Source organism: Marmota flaviventris, chromosome 16 (assembly GCF_047511675.1).
Source record: "Marmota flaviventris isolate mMarFla1 chromosome 16, mMarFla1.hap1, whole genome shotgun sequence".
In the NCBI taxonomy this organism is placed as follows: Eukaryota; Metazoa; Chordata; class Mammalia; order Rodentia; family Sciuridae; genus Marmota; species Marmota flaviventris.
In genome coordinates, this window is record NC_092513.1 from 68,072,565 (window position 1) to 68,089,349 (window position 16,785).

The window sequence follows — 16,785 nt, forward strand, 5'->3', positions numbered from 1 at the left end:
TCAAATTAAATTATCACACACTGTTGAAACTATGCTCAAGGTCAACAAATTTCTCTAAATTCACCATTTAGGAATATGTTCTTTGAGGAATGCTATTTAAAGTGTACCAGCCTGAGACACAGCCCTCATCCTATAAAAAAGGGGGAGGGGGAAGGTCTTATCCCAAACTCATCAAATGACATAAAAATGTTAAGGTGACTTTTTGGTTTTGGTATCTGTTATCCAGAAAGCTGTTATAAAAACATTATCTATAGTCTGTCTCCATATATAATAAAATGCTATATAATCTATTTTAATCTCCCACATGAGGTTATAAAAACAAAGAAGAGTCACACTGCCTGATAACACTGCAGTCCCGGGGCTGACGGCCTTGTCTTTCCAGGGGGTCCCTGCAGATCACATTTCTTCAATGCCCAGGATTTGCTGTGGAGAGTACCTGCCTTGACCCCAGTGATTTAACAGCCACTCACCAAAAGACATCACTGTTTTACAACAGGAACAACACAGAGGTATGACCAAAGCCATTTTATTTTTTCCTACATAAATTTTAAAATACTTTAATGGAAAACACTGAGTACCCATCATGTCACCCTGAATGCCGCAGCACCTCGGCTTCTACACACGTGGCAGCCGGGTCAAGGCCCAGCCAGCAGCATATACTTCTTCATGGTCCTTCAGTAGTTTTGCATGTATAGAATCTCCCGTTTTGCTTTAGCAAACAGCAACATGATTTAAAACTCTCACATTTCCTGTATGACACCTAAAATCCAGTCCTATATTTATTAATAGAGTTAGAAAAATAAAAGCCTTAAAAATTTCATGGAATGAGTTCATGTATTAATCACATAATCTCTTTAACATAAGATTATTTTTAAGACTCGTTTACATAACAACCTCTGGTTTAATTTGAAAGACATGACTTGAACTCTAGTGAGATCGTTAGGTCAATGTACATGTATGTCATTTACCTGACTTAATTTTTACTGGCTGGGGAGAGTTAATTCCCACTGTCCACTGGATGAATGACTTAAATATTAATAAATACACTACAGTATTTACAAGCATTCTCACATACTCTGACACTGACTGGAAAGTCAAGCCACAGGAGGGAAGATTTCCTGACAACGTGACCTCATGGCAAATGGGACAAAAGGAAGCAGCACTCAGGGATGAGAGGAGGGTGAGACGAGGGTGACCGTTCAGATGTGCACAGTGTTCAAAACGCGCTGGATGACACTGAGGCCAGCATGCTTCTTGTTGGCGTGGAAGTCAGAGGGGCCCAGTGGGCAGTCAGGACAGAGGAAGGTGCAGAGGGAGGGCATGCCAGGAGCCTAGGGGTAAGAGTCAGCCTGAGGAAGTTACCTCCTGCAGCCTGCAGGGGGCAGCACACATCCCAGGGCTAATTCAGAATCCTTCTTGGCAGCCCGGGCAATGCCTACTGGTTTTGGTGGTTTCAACCACACGCCATCCATCTGACCTCTGTGCACTTGGCCAAACCCATCCCTGCTGCTGAAGAATCTACACCCTCACAGCCTGCTAAGGGGTGACCGTGATGCCCGGTCATCCCATGTGAGGAGGTGAAGGGACAAGGGGTTTAACCAGGTCACTGCTTTGTGAACAGGAGTAAAATCCTCGTCCTGGGCTTTATTTCTTGTGTTGCACACACAGTAACTAGTCACCGCCCTGCATGCGAGTGCACACTGTGTGAACTCCATCTGCGTCCCTTGCTCTCCTCAGGACCTGCCTGGTAGCTGCTTCAGAAGCTCACACCCAGGGCCACCAAAGCAGGTGGCCCCACCTAACTGTCTGGAATGTGAAGTTCAGAGTCTCTTGGAAAATTGCATAAGCAAGCTTCCCTGGTGTGATTTCTAAAGCTCTTTAAAAAAAGGCTTGAAGCAGCCAGCAGCGTGTTCTGGGGACCCGCTTTCACAAGCAGCACAGACCAACTGTTAACATGTATTATTTAGTCAACTGTTAAAGTTTATTTCATAAGTATCAGTAATTTAAAGCCATTTACTAAATTGTAAATTTCAATCCTTTAAAAACTACTACCAGAGCAGTTCTGAGGTATTACTGTTAACTTAATATGGAAATGTGGCTGGAAATGTGACTGCCATGCCCGCAGCTCCCTAGGCTGCTGGGGTGTGACCACAGACACGAACTACAGCTTTCAGGAAATTACTGTGCCCGTGCATTAAGTGACTTTCTGAACGTTAATGCTGATTTGGTTGGCTGGTCACTTCTAAGCATACCAAAATAATAAAGGCTGGCCCACAGAAGGGCCCCTGGAACTGGGAAACCGCCCTCCAGGCCTCCTTCATCCGAAACCCAGCCTTCACTCAAGTTATCTACCAGGAAATCAGTGCAAAAAGCATCCAAAAATCTTGCCTGTCAGCAGGTTAATTTTCATATAATTTTAAAAGAGCTAGACATTTTTCTTTCAAAATTCATTTATAAAAATAAATTTCAGTTTGAGACCTTAGGTACCAAATTGTAGCTTAATTTAGTCGTGATGGCTGCACTATAAAGTCATGAAAAACGCAGCTGAAAATGCTGAGCCCCAGCTCCTCCTCCCGGCACCCTCTGTGGTCACAGCCCACTCCAGGGCTGACCAAATACCCTCAGCTGCTTGAGAACAGTTTAGCCTTCCTCTGTCCTGAAACTCCCACAGAACTGTCATTCTCAGATCCTCATGACGACACCCAGTAACTGAAATACACTCGTGATGGGGAAGGAGGCCCGTCACAGGCTCAGCAACACTGATGCAGGCGCCAGGACAACGTGGCCACCTCGAGGCCCCGCTCCCTCAGATGCTCTGCACTACAGTGCCAGCACAAACTTGAACCTTGGAACAATGACAATTTCAGTCAGCTGGACGGCATCAGCAAGTCCCTCCAGGTGTTGTGCTGAGACGATGGACAGCCTGGCCCGCCATCACCAGGCACCCTGGACAGGCACACTGTCAGGTGGAACTGCCAACGTGCCTTCCTGCGCACAGCCCTGCTGCCATCGACATCTCTGTCTGACTACGTGCGGGAGCAGCTTCTGCCTCAGCCAGGATCACTGGAGGGGTGGCAAGGAACTGGACTCAGCAAGGTTCCGGCCTCCACATCCACACACACAAAGCAAGTTCCAGAGTACTGTCCTCTCAGGGCCAACGAACAGGTGGCTGGCCTGTTCCTATTACCAGTTGAGGGAACTCAGCGTAGAGCCTGTGGGACAAGGTGATACAGCAGGAGTCTGGTCCACTGCAAACTTAAGCCTGTTTAGTCAAACCACGGAAAGGAACGGCCCGGTCAGCATCCTCGGACATGGCTGCCCCAACTCTGCACACAGAAGCCAGTGGAAGGCACGGCTCAGATCTCACTGATAGTCCTCTCTGAAGGACAGTACTCCGAGGGGCCAGGAGAGGACACATAGAAGGACTGTGTTTTCCTTTTTAACCGGGCTCTTTTGTTGGCCAGCACCAGGCTGCGCCGGCTGGAGCTGATGATTTCCGAGATGAACTTCTTGCAGTCCACGCACACCTCCATGGTGCTCCAGTCCTCCATGAGCTCCTTGGGAAAGTGCGGCTCTTCATCCGACCTGTCCACAGACTTAGACTTTGAGGAGAACCTGGGAAAAACCAGAACCACTCAATATTCTTACTTATTTTTCCGCTGCAGTACTGAGGACATTGGTAAAAAGCAACTATTATTGCCAGAACATGGGCTGGGGAGTGGCCTAATCAGGTCCTTCCAGAGAGGAACTTCTCACTGGAAACAGATTTAAAAATATTTTTCAGTAAAGAAACCAGGAAACATGTTTCATTAAGAAGGAACAGAAATAGCTGGGCACACACCTGTCACCCCAGCAACTCTGGGGGCTGAGGCAGGAGGACTGCGTGTTCAAAGCCAGCCTCAGCACCTCAGCAAGGTCCTAAGCAGCTCAGTGAGATTCTGTCTCTAAAAAAAATTATTAAAAAATGGCTGAGGAAGTGGCTCAGTGGTTAAGTGCCCCTGGGCTCAATCCCTGACACACCAAAAAAAAAAAAAAAAAAAAAAAAAAATATATATATATATATATATTAATTATAAAGGAGGAGGAAAGAAAAGAAAGAAAGAAAACAGAGCCTCCTGGGTATCTGCTGGTTACCACACACATACAGGTGGATTTTAACAGCCAAATGACACAAGGGTGCACGCTGCTCTAGCACCCTACGAGATTTAGAAGAATAACTTCTTCCCAAGGGTCTGGGGACTCTGTGTCGTGAGCACAGGACATTGGTAAATGGTGCACGGGGGTCAGATTATGGGAAACTGAAGCACATTTATCTTCATCCTACGACACATTCTGAAAAATTGTCTTTGATCAGTTCTCCTGTCATTTGTGTATTTGTCAATATGCCACCCCTCCCCCATCTTTACCTTTGGGTAACTGGTAACTTAGATTCCAGAGATCACAGACATTTTGGCCATGTTTGCGGGACCAGCTATTCATTTACTTTTTTTTTTTTTTTTTTTGTACTGGGGATTGAACCCACAAGTGCTTAACCACTGAGCCACATGCCCAGCCCTTTCTATTTTTTATTTTGAGATAGAGTCTCGCTAAGTTGCCCAGGCTGGCCTTGAATTTGCCATCTTTCTGCCAGTAGGCCTGTGCCCACCTCTAAGCCTAGCTTTGTCCTGCCACCATATGACCAGAGCTGGCTTTCTTCCTTCCATTTTCCTTTTCTTTTTCTTTTTGGCCCAGGGGGTGCTGGGGATTGAACTCAGGGGCACTTAACCACTGAGCCATATCCTCAGCCCTATTTGTATTTTACTTAGAGGAAAGGTCTCACTGCGTTGCTTACCACCTCCTTTTTTGTTGAGGCTGGCTTTGAATTCGCCATCCTCCTACTTCCGCCTCCCAAGCCACTGGGATGACAGGTGTGCCACTGCGCCCGGCTCCTTCCATTTTTCTTTTAAGACCAACACTAACCTTGCCCTGCCCTGAATCCAAAATGACTGAGACTTGGATGAGTTTTTTTTTCTTTTAAATTGCCAGCTTTGGGCATAGAGCTTTATTTCATAGTGAAGTGACCCAGGGCTGTTTCAGACTCTTGTAGCACAGGAATGAACAGATTTATTTTTTTCCCCAAAACTTAGGTAGGGAATAAGGATTAGAGTGTTACATGCAATTTTTCATTCCACTGACAATAGTTTTAAAGATGACTTTTTTCTTCAATATTTATTTTTTTTAGTTGTGGTTGGACACAATACCTTATTTCACTTATTTATTTTTATGTGGTGCTGAGGATCGAACCCAGGGTCTCGCACGTGCGAGGTGAGTACTCTACGGCTGAGCCACAGCCCCAGCCCATAAAGATGACTTTTAAAAGGTGTAATAAAGCAGTTATTTCAAAAGTAGGAAAAATAATAGACTACATTATTAGAGTATCCTTTAAGTAGCTAGCCATTGTCCCCCCAAAGGTAACTTTGGAGATTTGGGACTCATGTGGAAGTCCAAAACTATTAAAACTGAAGCCAACACATGCCCCTGGAGCACAACCCCCCTCACCTGGCGATGCTGCGCAGTGGCCGCTGGTGGCTTGCCGGGGGCTTTTCTGACCTGGTAGTACTGTCCCCTCTTTGTAAGGTGGAAGGTCCCAGAGAGAAGATGGGTAGAGTGGAGTATGGCTTGGAGGGCAGCCGCATCTGTCACCCCAAATAAAACAGTGTGAGCAGTGCTGAGGCGGCAGGCAGTAAGCCGCCCCAGTCCAACTCAACCAGTGAAGCTTACCTTTTTGCAGCACTGTGAGCACACGGGTCTGCGGACAAAACCAGAAATATCAGTTGATGTACAACAGATGAGGCCACCATGAATCTCTGTAGTCAACTGCCCGTCACCAGAACCTAACAAGTTGATGGTGTGGATGCCAAAGTGGCACCTGGAATGCTGAACTCCTACTTTGTCTTTCATAAAAGGACCAATTGATATCTCTTTGGAAGTTTTTAATCAGTCTACCCTGAATCTCATGGCAATCATACCTGCTTTTCTTTTTTTTTCCCATTCCCCCATGACATAGTATTAGAATTATCTTGCTTATGTAAAAGAAATAATGAGCCAACGGTTTCCCAGTTCAATACCAAGTCACTGTCTAGCCTACCCTTCATGGGAAACAGATGATTCTAACTGGCAGGGATGGCACAAGGGACCAGGCAGAAGGGGCCGTTCCTAATATCCTGGGCCAAGAACGCAGAAACAGTGGAGGTGACAGTCATTTCTTTCATGACTGCTGATCTTATCTTTTCATCAATTCCAGGTTACCTTACCTCTTACAGAACTGGCAGGTGTAAGACCAGGTGAAGAAGGAAAACCTCCGGGTTCGGCAACAGAAGCAGAGCTAAAAAACACAAAGTCAGAGAAAAGAAGCAGGGTTGACAGCTGCCCCGCCAGCCCCGCCGGCTGGGCAGGTTTCATAGACAGGAGGGGAATCCAGAAGGCCTGTGGTCCTGGCAGGGCTTTACCCAGCCGCCGCAGGACGATACTGAAACACTCCCCCGCTCTTAAGCATTTCTGTACAGACCCTTTCCAAGTCTAGTGACTAACACAGTTATGAAGGTGGGTCACTATCTTTGTGGTGGTCTTTAAACCTTCCAGATTTTTCTCTCTGCGGGAGAGGCAGAACAGGACCGTCACAAGAGCATGGATCTTGCCCTTGAATGCCCAGGTCCTGAGCCCTGCGGCCAGCAGCCAGGCCTGCCAGGCCAGGAGCCGAGCCTGGACCTGGTGTCCTCCTGCCCTCCAGCCCTCCTGCTGGCCACCTGAAGCAGCACTACCTTTCCTTTCTTCAGGGCGGTGTAGATGTCCTTGTACTGCTGGTACTTCTCCAGCTCTGCCTTCACCAGCACCTGGCGGATGTGCATCACCTCCTCCACCGTCAGGGCGAGGCATTCCACGGGGAAGCAGAACTCCTCCTGAAATTCAGGGTGCCAGTGAGCAGGAGCTCCCACCCACCCAGCATTGCAAGATCCCCTTCCGATCAGACACCTCGTTAGTAGCATCAGAGAGGAAAAGAGGTTTCCCACGATCACTGGGACAGAGCTGGCTTGCTCTGGGGACCACAAGACTCTAGGTGGCTGACGGGACCATGCAAAGCCCTGGAGCCACGGAAAGGTCCACAGTCAAAGCCTCTCATTTACTTGGGTATTTTTTTTAAAATTTTTAATGTTTATTTTTTAGTTTTCGGCGGACACAACATCTTTGTTTGTATGTGGTGCTGAGGATCGAACTCGGGCCGCACGCATGCCAGGCGAGCGCGCTACCGCTTGAGCCACATCCCCAGCCCTACTCGGGTATTTTGACTCAAGTTATTCTATTCCATCAAGCACAGCTGTGTTTTTATGCTTGAAATCTTCAAATAAATTTTGTTCTTCTAAGCCAATTTTATGTCAGTTTTCTCCTAAAATTAGGCAAGGATACTATTATTTTGGGGGCATTTTATACTAACAGATAAAAGAGCAAATCTGCAACATTGGTCCTATTTTTGTAACTGGTTTGTGGTACCCAGAATAGCCAAAAGATGGTGGTTAGTACTTTATATTACAAGCATTATTTAGTGATCAGTTACATCAGCACACTTGAAAAAAATCCTTGTGAACAGAGGCTGGGAGGTCGGCCTGCAAGGCCGCTTCTCCGGGCTGCCCCACAGGCCTCCACGTTTTTTCAACAACTGTGAGCCGCAGTCAGCACCGGGAAGACTGCAGAAACTCAGAAGGCTTTCGTCTCCTGTTAACAGTCTCCCTGCAATCAGCACGGAGACGCTGATGTAACCGATCCCTCCGCTCTCCATCCGGCCCTGCTCGATTGGCGGATCTAAGGCAAAGACAGACCAGTCTGGGGCACTGGGCCCTGCCAGGCTTCAAGGGGCCATTGTGGTGCAGTGACACTGAAACTGAATGTCTTCAGGACAGCACATCAGGATTCACTCCCACACAGCCAGCACCGCTCACAGGCATCCTGCAGCCCCAGGAGCCAAGAGAGAGCTGTGCCTGAACGCAGTCAGTTTACAGAGCTCTAGCCTCCGGTTCGGTCTTTCAAATCAGAGAGGAACAAAAGTAAATCTAGGTTGCAAACTTGACAAACATTAGCATTTACTAAAAAAAGTACTTTGAGAACTACTGCTTCCTACTGAAACTCAATACAAAATCATCTCTGTTCAAGCAAACTTAAGGAAGATTAAATCAGCTTAAAAATGCTTTGGAAAAAGCCCTCGATTGAATTTTTAATGTGAGGAGCTCATTAGTATTTGGAGGGCATGGTTTGTTCAGAAACACTGCATCATTTGCTCAAAGATGCCCAAAACACTCATTAGGGGGGGAAAAAAATCACCCTTCAGAGTTTTCTTTCTCTGAGAGCAGCTCACAGAGTCGATAGGATAAAATGGACATGTTCAATTATCCACTGTAGTTCGCTCTGCCCTGGGAAGAGTGGGGCCAAATGGGAACAGTGAGCGCCTTTGAAGGTCAGGCGTTGAAACTGCAGTAAACAAGCAGAGCTGGCTCGACACAGTAGCGGTGGCCCTACTCGGCTTCACCATATTTCAGAAGTTTTCTGCAGCCATTCCTATTCATCAGTGGTGAGCGTGAGCATGGGACCTCGCTGCTGGCTGAGTCTATGATAAATTTGCTAAGCTGCAGCAAAATAATGTGTGGATCTAGCAAATAACCAGGTAGTCACTCCTAAGTCTGTCACCTAGCACAGTGCCACATAACACTCATCACTGTGCAGGAAGTCAGCCAGCAGTGCCAGTTTCGTTGACTTCACAACCAGCATACCTGGGCTGCTATACATTTCAAGTAGACAGCAACTCCTTTTTATTTGTGGGGACATGGTACCACACACAATTCACCTGACAGCTTGTGCTGCCCTCTCTTTAGTCGCAAAAGGGCTTAGTCAAGTGTACCTTCGACTTCCTGCTTTGAACCATCTGCAAATCCAGTGCTTCGTATGAATCATAGATTTCTGTTTCTTTTTTTTCTTTTTTATTTCAAGCAGACTACCCTTCGGTAAAATAATATTTATCAGGTAAAATGCTAATGTTTTAATTCTGGAGCCTTCCCAAGGACAACAAAACTTTAATGCAACACGAAATAAAATGACAGATAGTTACTAGAAAAGTACCCCCCCCCAATTGAGAGAAACAGTAATTTGACATACCCAACATCAAATTAAACTTTACAGACCTTGCTGAGCGGCTACTGCTCCAAAATGTAAAGAGCAGCAGGGGTTTAAGGGATATTGCTTTGTCACTCCTGCAGGGGGCATTGAACTCACTTGATGGCTAGATGTGGGCAGGTGGATAAGGGCTGGGGCCAGCACCATTCTGTCCCCTTACTTCTCTGTACTTCAACATGACCCTCAAATTTAGGAAAGTCCAATAGAGGTCACAATCTGCTACACGGACAGACATGCCTCAGAACTTAACCTGTGTGCATGTCATTAAGATCGCAAAACTTTTATTGAATATTCTTGTCCTATTTTACTATATGAAAAGGGGCAAAGTTAGGTAGCAGAGTGTAAAACTCTAGTTACTGAGCCACAGAAATGGGAAAAGACTTCTTTTCTATAATGTTCTTGATTGGCAAAAAACGTCATACATAAGTAGCAGATACCTGAAAACTATCCAAAATAACCACCAATTTTCAAGCTTTTATATATCAACTTTTATATATCAACTTTAAATAAATAAGAATAGCAACTATTAAGTTTAGTTAGGCTAACCTTTTTTAGAATTCGACCATAAAGGCCAGAGTGAACCCTCGTGTTGCCTAAAGCACTACCTGGTTTTTGTGCAGGGATCTCTGTTGGGAGGCTGGTCATAAAATGCTGACCGGCAGGATTGGGAGGCACTGAAGGCCACCCTGCACCTGACCACACTCTGCCCAAACCAGGTCTAAAATAGAAAAAGGCTGAGATCTGACAAGAGGAAAGTGTGCATTCACATTTGGGGTCTTTTTTCTATTCCAAGACGAGTGATAAAAAATAGCAGCTGCTGGGTCACCCTGAGGGGGAGCCTTGAGAAGCCAGGACCTGGGGGTTCAGTGGCACCTGCTCTTGCTGCTGTCTTTAAATCATGAAAGCTCAAATACCAGTAAAATGTATCCTTCTGTGAGAAAAAGCTCCAAAAAAATGCAATGACATGCAGATTTAAAAAATTTAAAATAACCACATCAATACAAAGAAAGTGTAAGCCTCTCTCCACAGTGAAGCAGCACCCTGCCCACCATGGTGCAGTTTATGACAGGTGCCGCCCCAAGTGGCCACAGCACCTTCACAGTGGGCGGAGCCCCAGCGCTGCCTGGGGTTGGGAGGCTGCTGAGCCCCCCCAGGTCCTGAGCAAACTCTTCTGGATGCAGGGGAGGCCCCTGGAGGAATGCAGGCTGGGACCTCCCAGGAAGGGGCACTGCCCTTGCCAAAGACTTGCTCCAAGAGAAAAATGCCCAGTAGGCTCTCTAATCCCTGCTGCATTTTGAGTTTGTTGTCCTTTCCCCTCTGGAATGAGATCATGGCACGACCTACGCATCCTACACAAGCTTGGAATCAAGGACCAGAAGCAAAGTGCCCAGGCTGTTAATTCTTGCGGAGGACAGGAGCTGAGGCATCACCCTCAGAGAGATGGGAATTCCCACACCGGCAGAGAGAGGCCAACCTTGGAGGAGGTCCACCTGCTGGTAAAAGCTCTCTCACACAGATAGTACACAGCCCCTGCCACCCCAAACACGGCCGCTTCAAGAGGATGGGAGCTGAGCAGAGAAGCTGTGTGTAGGGTAGAGAAAAGCGGCCTGAAAGGCGTCCGGGGCCACGCGCTGCTCATCCCAGGAACCTGAACAACAGAAGGGAGAAGACAGTGGCAGGGGACGACAGGAGAAATGACACCACTGAACCTAAAAAACAGCAGCTGCAGATCATGAAAGAAAAACAAAACAAGAAGCACCGGAGGATGGTGGTGAGGTTCCCGCTGACGCCTGCGCACACAGGCCTATGGCCAGGAACCAGCCAAGAGCTGGGTGGAGGTTTTCAGCTCACACGGCAAAGCCGTGAAAAGGGTTTTCCTAACTGGGTGGTCCTGTGAGCACTGAGTCTCCCACATGGGACTTGTGGGGATGCAGGACAGGCCACCGCTTCCTCTGCCAAGAAAGCCCTGGAGTGAACACAAGGCACACAGCCACTCACTCAGAAGGTCCTGAAAGACTCTCTCCTTTCACCTGGATGGGCAACCGCCCCTAGTCACTGGACCAAATGATGGGAAAATGACACCTGAACCTCCTGTGGGAAGGGAGGAAGGACGATAAAGTAAAACTATCAATGCCAGAGCATTCCGGCCACTTCCAGCTGAGGGCTACACAAAATTCACAGTGATTCCTTGTTTTCTAAAATGCAGACACAATTTTAAACTGATGACCACACTTTGAGAAAAGGTCCCAATCAAGCTAGAGTGAACTGCTACAGAAGTGTGATTCTGTGGATTTCCCAAGATAAGCTGCTAGTGGGAAGTCTCTGCCTGGAGCTGGAAGTTCCTCTGCCTTAGCCGGTGGCCCAGGTGGGGCCGAGGATGTCCTCCAGGCTGCACATGCCCTCCCTGTCCTCCAACCTGCATGCCCTCTGCGTCAGCAGAGCTGCTCTCCTGCTGCCTGTCCCTCAGGCCATTCTCAGTGCCTGCAAAGGAAGTTTGTCTTGATCTCCTTCCTACCCACAAAGGAACAGCCCACCTCAGGACCAAGCACACAGGAGCCCTTGTTGGGCTGAGGGTCCTGGTACTTCTCTTATTAGGTGGAACTACTTTTAGTTGCTCTGTAGTTCCTTTAGTTTGAGTCTAACCTCAGGGCAAAGAAAAGAATATCCTAATTATCAGACCAGCCAAACATCCCGGAGAACTCCTGCTTATGTGTTTAGATTGTGACAATAACTAATCATGTTATTGAGAGTCTGGACTTTATTTATTTTTTGGTACCAGGGATTGAACCCAGGAGTGTTCAACTACTAAGCCATGTCCCCAGCACCACCCCTCCCCCTTTTATTTTTTTTTAATATTGAGAAAGGGTCTTGCTAAGTTGCACAGGGCCTTGCTAAGCTGCTGAGGCTGGCCTTGAACTTGCCATCCTCCTGCCTCAGCCGCAGAGCCACCGGGATTACACCCCTGCACTTGGCAAAAGTCTGGATTTAAGGTTTGAATTATGGCCAGAGTTCTGCTTCTCTGCTGAGGAGCACAGCAAGGCTACATCTGATCCAACAGCAGTGCTTCGTGCTTATTTAGAGGTTAGGGGAGCCTCCTGAGGAACAACCATAACATCGTTTGTTCTTTCACTGTATTGTTTGAAAACAGAGAAGACTGATCCCACTTCAGCTTTCATGTCAGCTCTCAGCTCTGCTCAAACTCCCTGTGGGGGGGCTGGGGATGTGGCTCAAGCGGTAGCGCGCTCGCCTGGCATGCGTGTGACCCGGGTTCGATCCTCAGCACCACATACAAACAAAGATGTTGTGTACGCCAAAAACTGAAAAATAAATATTGAAATTCTCTCTCTCTCTCTCTCCCTCTCTCTCTCTCTCTAAAAAATAAAAATAAAAAAGTTTAAAAAAAAAAAAAAAAAAACTCCCTGTGGTCACAATGACCACTCCCCCCCTACCCTGAGGGACATCTGCTGCTGCTTCACTGAAAACTCTCACATCCATCACAGCCCCAAAGTGGGGGTAAGGATATGGTGGTGATTTCTATTCTGAGTACTTGGAAAAACATTAGATATTAGGTTGTGGGTAGAAAACTGAAGCCTTACATGCCGCACGCCCCATGTAAGGGGGCTAAAAAGAATCTACACAGGCCTCCTTTGGCTGGCTGATCTATTAATTTTTCCTGGCAGGCACTAACATGCTGTCCCATGTCCTGAGAAGTGAGTAGCCACTATGTGAACGAGATAATCAGGCAGACACGGTCGCACACACTTGCAATGCCAGCTACTTGGGGGTCAGAGGCAGGAGAATCTCAAGTTTAACACCAGCCTGGGCAACACAGTGAGACCCTGTCTCAAAATAAAAATCAGAAGGCCCAGAGATGTAGCTCAGAGGTAGAGCACACCTGGGTTGGATCCCCGGTCATACAACCGAAACAAACAAACCTGGATGCTCTGGAAAATAACAGAAACTGTTAACCAATCCAAATAGCAGCTTTGGCCCAATATCACAGAACATACTAGAAAACAATGTACAATGGTTATACATGGGTCAAAATTTTCCTAGCCCTTCTGTTCCAATACAATCCTCTACTGTGGTCAGATTTTGCTAAGAATTTCTAGATTAGCCTTTAACAATTTTAAATGAATTAATGTCCTTTGAAAGAAAGCATTTCCTTAATAATAATACACTGATAAATATTCTGGGGATTTCACTCAGGTTGGCGCCTATTTTCTTCACATACAGAGTAAGTTACTTGGAGTTCATTTTAACCTTTGGGAAGTTTTTCTCCTTATCATTTTGGAAGAAAGCCACTGACTCCAGGTCTCTGGGGGGCTGGGAGCCGGTACTCACCAGGGAGCGGGAGCTCTGCCGGGTCGGGGGCAGGAACTGCCTCACGTTGGTGGGCGTCTCCTTCTCGATGGAGTGCCGGCGCTGGGGCGGCTGCCGACGCTCAGGCTGCGGGGTGGACGACATGGGCAGGAACTCTGGGGGCTCTGCAGGCGAACCCAACAAAGGACTCTCTTACAGAACAGAAATCTTAGGCCTTGACTTTCCGACGGAGAGCCCTGTCAATGTGACAGCACCGCGTTCCAGGAGAGACTGCAGGCCGGTGGTGGCCAGATTAAGGGGGACCCCGAGGGACTCCCAGCCAAGTGGCAAGGAGAAGGAAAACCTGTTCTGAACACTCCGTCAAATTCACATGAGGAAGCACAGCACAGCACAGCACACTCCTGGATCTAGTCTTACAATTCACATCTCCGGCATTATTTTAAAAACATGCAAAAATATGTATTCTGTATAGCCAAAAAAGCTCCCAAACCATCCCAGAATTCTTAAGTGCATCCTCTTTCTTTTTACATTCTCCCTTATAAAGATAGAATATGAAAACCTTTTGTACTACATGTTTATTCAGATATTTTATTCTTAGGTTTAAATTGTATTTAAATTGCAAACAAAAAAAATTAAGCTTGATGTTAACATTGTAGCCGCTGCTCCTCTGCCTAGTAGTATTTTGGGAAACGGCGTGAAAGAATTTTTCAAGGCTGAATGGTGCTGGATTCACCCTTTGAAAGCACAAGGAGAACATTAGAAATAAATCATCCTGACAGTCTGATTGAGTACCCCCTCCTGCTCTACTGCAAAGGAGGGCTGCTTCAGCCAGTGGGTGGGTCAGCAGGGCCAACAGAGTCAAACGAGACCCACCAACTTGCACCATCCCCTTACGAGACAGCAGTCGAGAAAGATGCAGAAATCCCTCCTGTGGCTGAACTGGGTCCCTTATGCTGGGCCTCACCAAATACTAATTACACATAGTAACCCAAACCACTTCCTGATTTTTTTTTTTAATAATCTTTTTAAGTAACTGAAATGCTATGTAAAGAATTTTAACCACTAAGCTCTCTGGTGCACAAGAAGTCAAAAGACTCTTAATATGTAATTAACTTTCAGTTCTTTATAATAATCTTATGGGTAAAAGATTACTGAAAGCCTTTAGAAATCAATACCTTCATTTAGGTATCTGTGTTCCAAATCTACTGCCTGTAGATTCTGTGTTCAGAATCTACTAAATTCTCCTATGGTATCTTCTGGAAGCACGTTCACGTGCATGAATGAAGGTGGGGGTGTGTGTGTGTCCCCCAGAAGGGACAAATATGATTATTTAGGGCTTACTGCTCAAATTCAGATGAGGTAATTAATCTAAGATAGGCACACCCCTCGAGGACTTATTTCCGACATTATCTGTCACACTCAAACGTGCCCCACCTGCTCCACATTAGAACTGAGGCCAGCGACCAGGTTAGCCTACCTCTGGAGGGCAGCTAAGAAAGTAGCCAGGTGTTCCTGCTTGTGATGGTGAGACCCAGGGTTGGGGCTTTACACCCCGAAGGTCACAGGGAGCTCTGGGTTCCTTGGTCTGGGCCACGTGTGCCCTGGGTACTCACTCTTCCTCACGCACGTGGCCTCCAGGGCTGGGTCCTCGAGGAAGGAGGGCGACGCGCTGCTGCCACTGGACGACCTGGGCAGAGTCTCCTCCTGAGGAAGGGAGAGGTCCTGCCAGTCAGCACTCCCAGGCTGCTAAGAACACACGACTCCCAACGGCTCCACATCACAACTCAAAGGTTCAAAGCAGCGGAGACACCCAGAGGGCCTGAGTTAGACAGCTCTGGGTGTGTGTCCCAGGTCGGGCCCACTGAGTGGCATGGGGCAAGTATTTCAGCTCCACCACTGGTGAGGGGGCATGACACCTCTTCTCCACAATGTTACTGGAAGGACTGAGAGGCACACTCAGGAATATCGAACCCAAGTACTAGATGGTAAGCCCCATTGGCAGATGCTGGGTCGTCCTGCTCACTGCTGTGTGCTTAGTAGCAAACCCATGACTTAGTAATAATGAGTAAATATTAGCTGAAGGAATGGATGAAAGTAAACATTTACCGAGCATCATAAGTCTAGAAAAATGCCTACGGTGCACCAAGTAAAATTCAAATTCCTGTTACCAGTGAGAAGGGACCTTAATTGGCTTTAATGCAAACCTTAATAAGGTACCATATTTATCCAAGAAATATTTTCTACTTTGTGACAGAAAATACATTAACTAGAAAACAACTAAATTTCACTATAATATCTATGAAATACCACTAAATATTTTAAATACAGAAGGAAGAATATTAGGTAAATCTGCTCATCCATGACTTTGTGAGGTAGTGAAAATTCCCTTTGACCTTCCCAGCTCAGGTGACTTTAAGAATTAGTCAGTTACCAAAGAGGGGCCTCCCCTGAAACTTCATGCTGAAATCATCAGTTGCAACTCAGTTACAAGGTAAAGAATCTGGTCCAAGATCAGGAGAAGGAGAAAGGCCACAAAGGGAGGCAGAGGGCACCTGCAGGTTTTAGCAGTGGCTTCCCCATTCCTGGGACAGGCCAGGAAGAGCAGCCAAGCAGTGAAGGTCACACCCCATCCACATGTGCCACAGGCCACAGCAACCGGGACATGCAGCCAGCCAGCAGAGAGAAGGACTCCTGCTTATGGAGCTCAAAAGGGGACAGCAGCCAAAAGCACGTCTTAGGAAAAGAAAAAAAGGAGCGAGGAGCAGCACCTCCCTGCAATGTCCTGCACAAGACTACACGATGGAGACCCGGAAAACCCTCCCTGGCCCCACGCACTCCTGCCCACCTTCCGCAGGAACTTTTTCTGCAGTAGTGGGAATTGTTCCTTTCCAAGCCCTTTTTATTTTCATTTCTAAATTTTGATACAGGGTGTTGCTAAATTGCTGAAGCTGGCCTCGAACTTGGAATCCTCCTGTCTCAGCCTCTGGAGCAGCTGGTATGACAGGCCTGCGCTGCTGTGCCCAGCTAACAATGTGTTTGAAGTCCAATTTTACATGCTGTTTCCTCTGTTAGTGTCAAGAGAGAAACAGATCCCATTTCTTCTTTTTTTTTTTTTTAAGAGAGAGAATTTTAATATTTATTTTTTAGTTTTCGGCGGACACAACATCTTTGTATGTGGTGCTGAGGATCGAACCCGGGCCGCACGCATGCCAGGCAAGCGCGCTACCGCTTGAGCCACATCCCCAGCCCTCCCATTTCTTTATT

The 16,785-nt window shown here is 47.0% G+C and overlaps 1 protein-coding gene across 2 annotated transcripts in view; it reads right to left on the bottom strand.

The window, feature by feature from the left end:
* Positions 1-510: 510 nt before the first annotated feature.
* Spire1 (spire type actin nucleation factor 1) overlaps positions 511-16,785 on the bottom strand; it is a 133,613-nt gene continuing 117,338 nt past the window's right edge. The window contains exons 10-17 of one of the 2 annotated variants that reach the window (XM_071602486.1): positions 15,135-15,225; positions 13,543-13,685; positions 10,673-10,846; positions 6,801-6,938; positions 6,294-6,364; positions 5,761-5,788; positions 5,539-5,675; positions 511-3,615 (exon numbers count right to left, since the gene is read on the bottom strand). In XM_071602486.1, coding sequence (XP_071458587.1) covers positions 3,357-3,615; positions 5,539-5,675; positions 5,761-5,788; positions 6,294-6,364; positions 6,801-6,938; positions 10,673-10,846; positions 13,543-13,685; positions 15,135-15,225 — 1,041 coding nt within the window. In that variant the 3' untranslated portion in view covers positions 511-3,356. The remainder of the gene's footprint in view (positions 3,616-5,538; positions 5,676-5,760; positions 5,789-6,293; positions 6,365-6,800; positions 6,939-10,672; positions 10,847-13,542; positions 13,686-15,134; positions 15,226-16,785) is intronic. The other variant, XM_071602487.1, reaches the window with a different exon arrangement.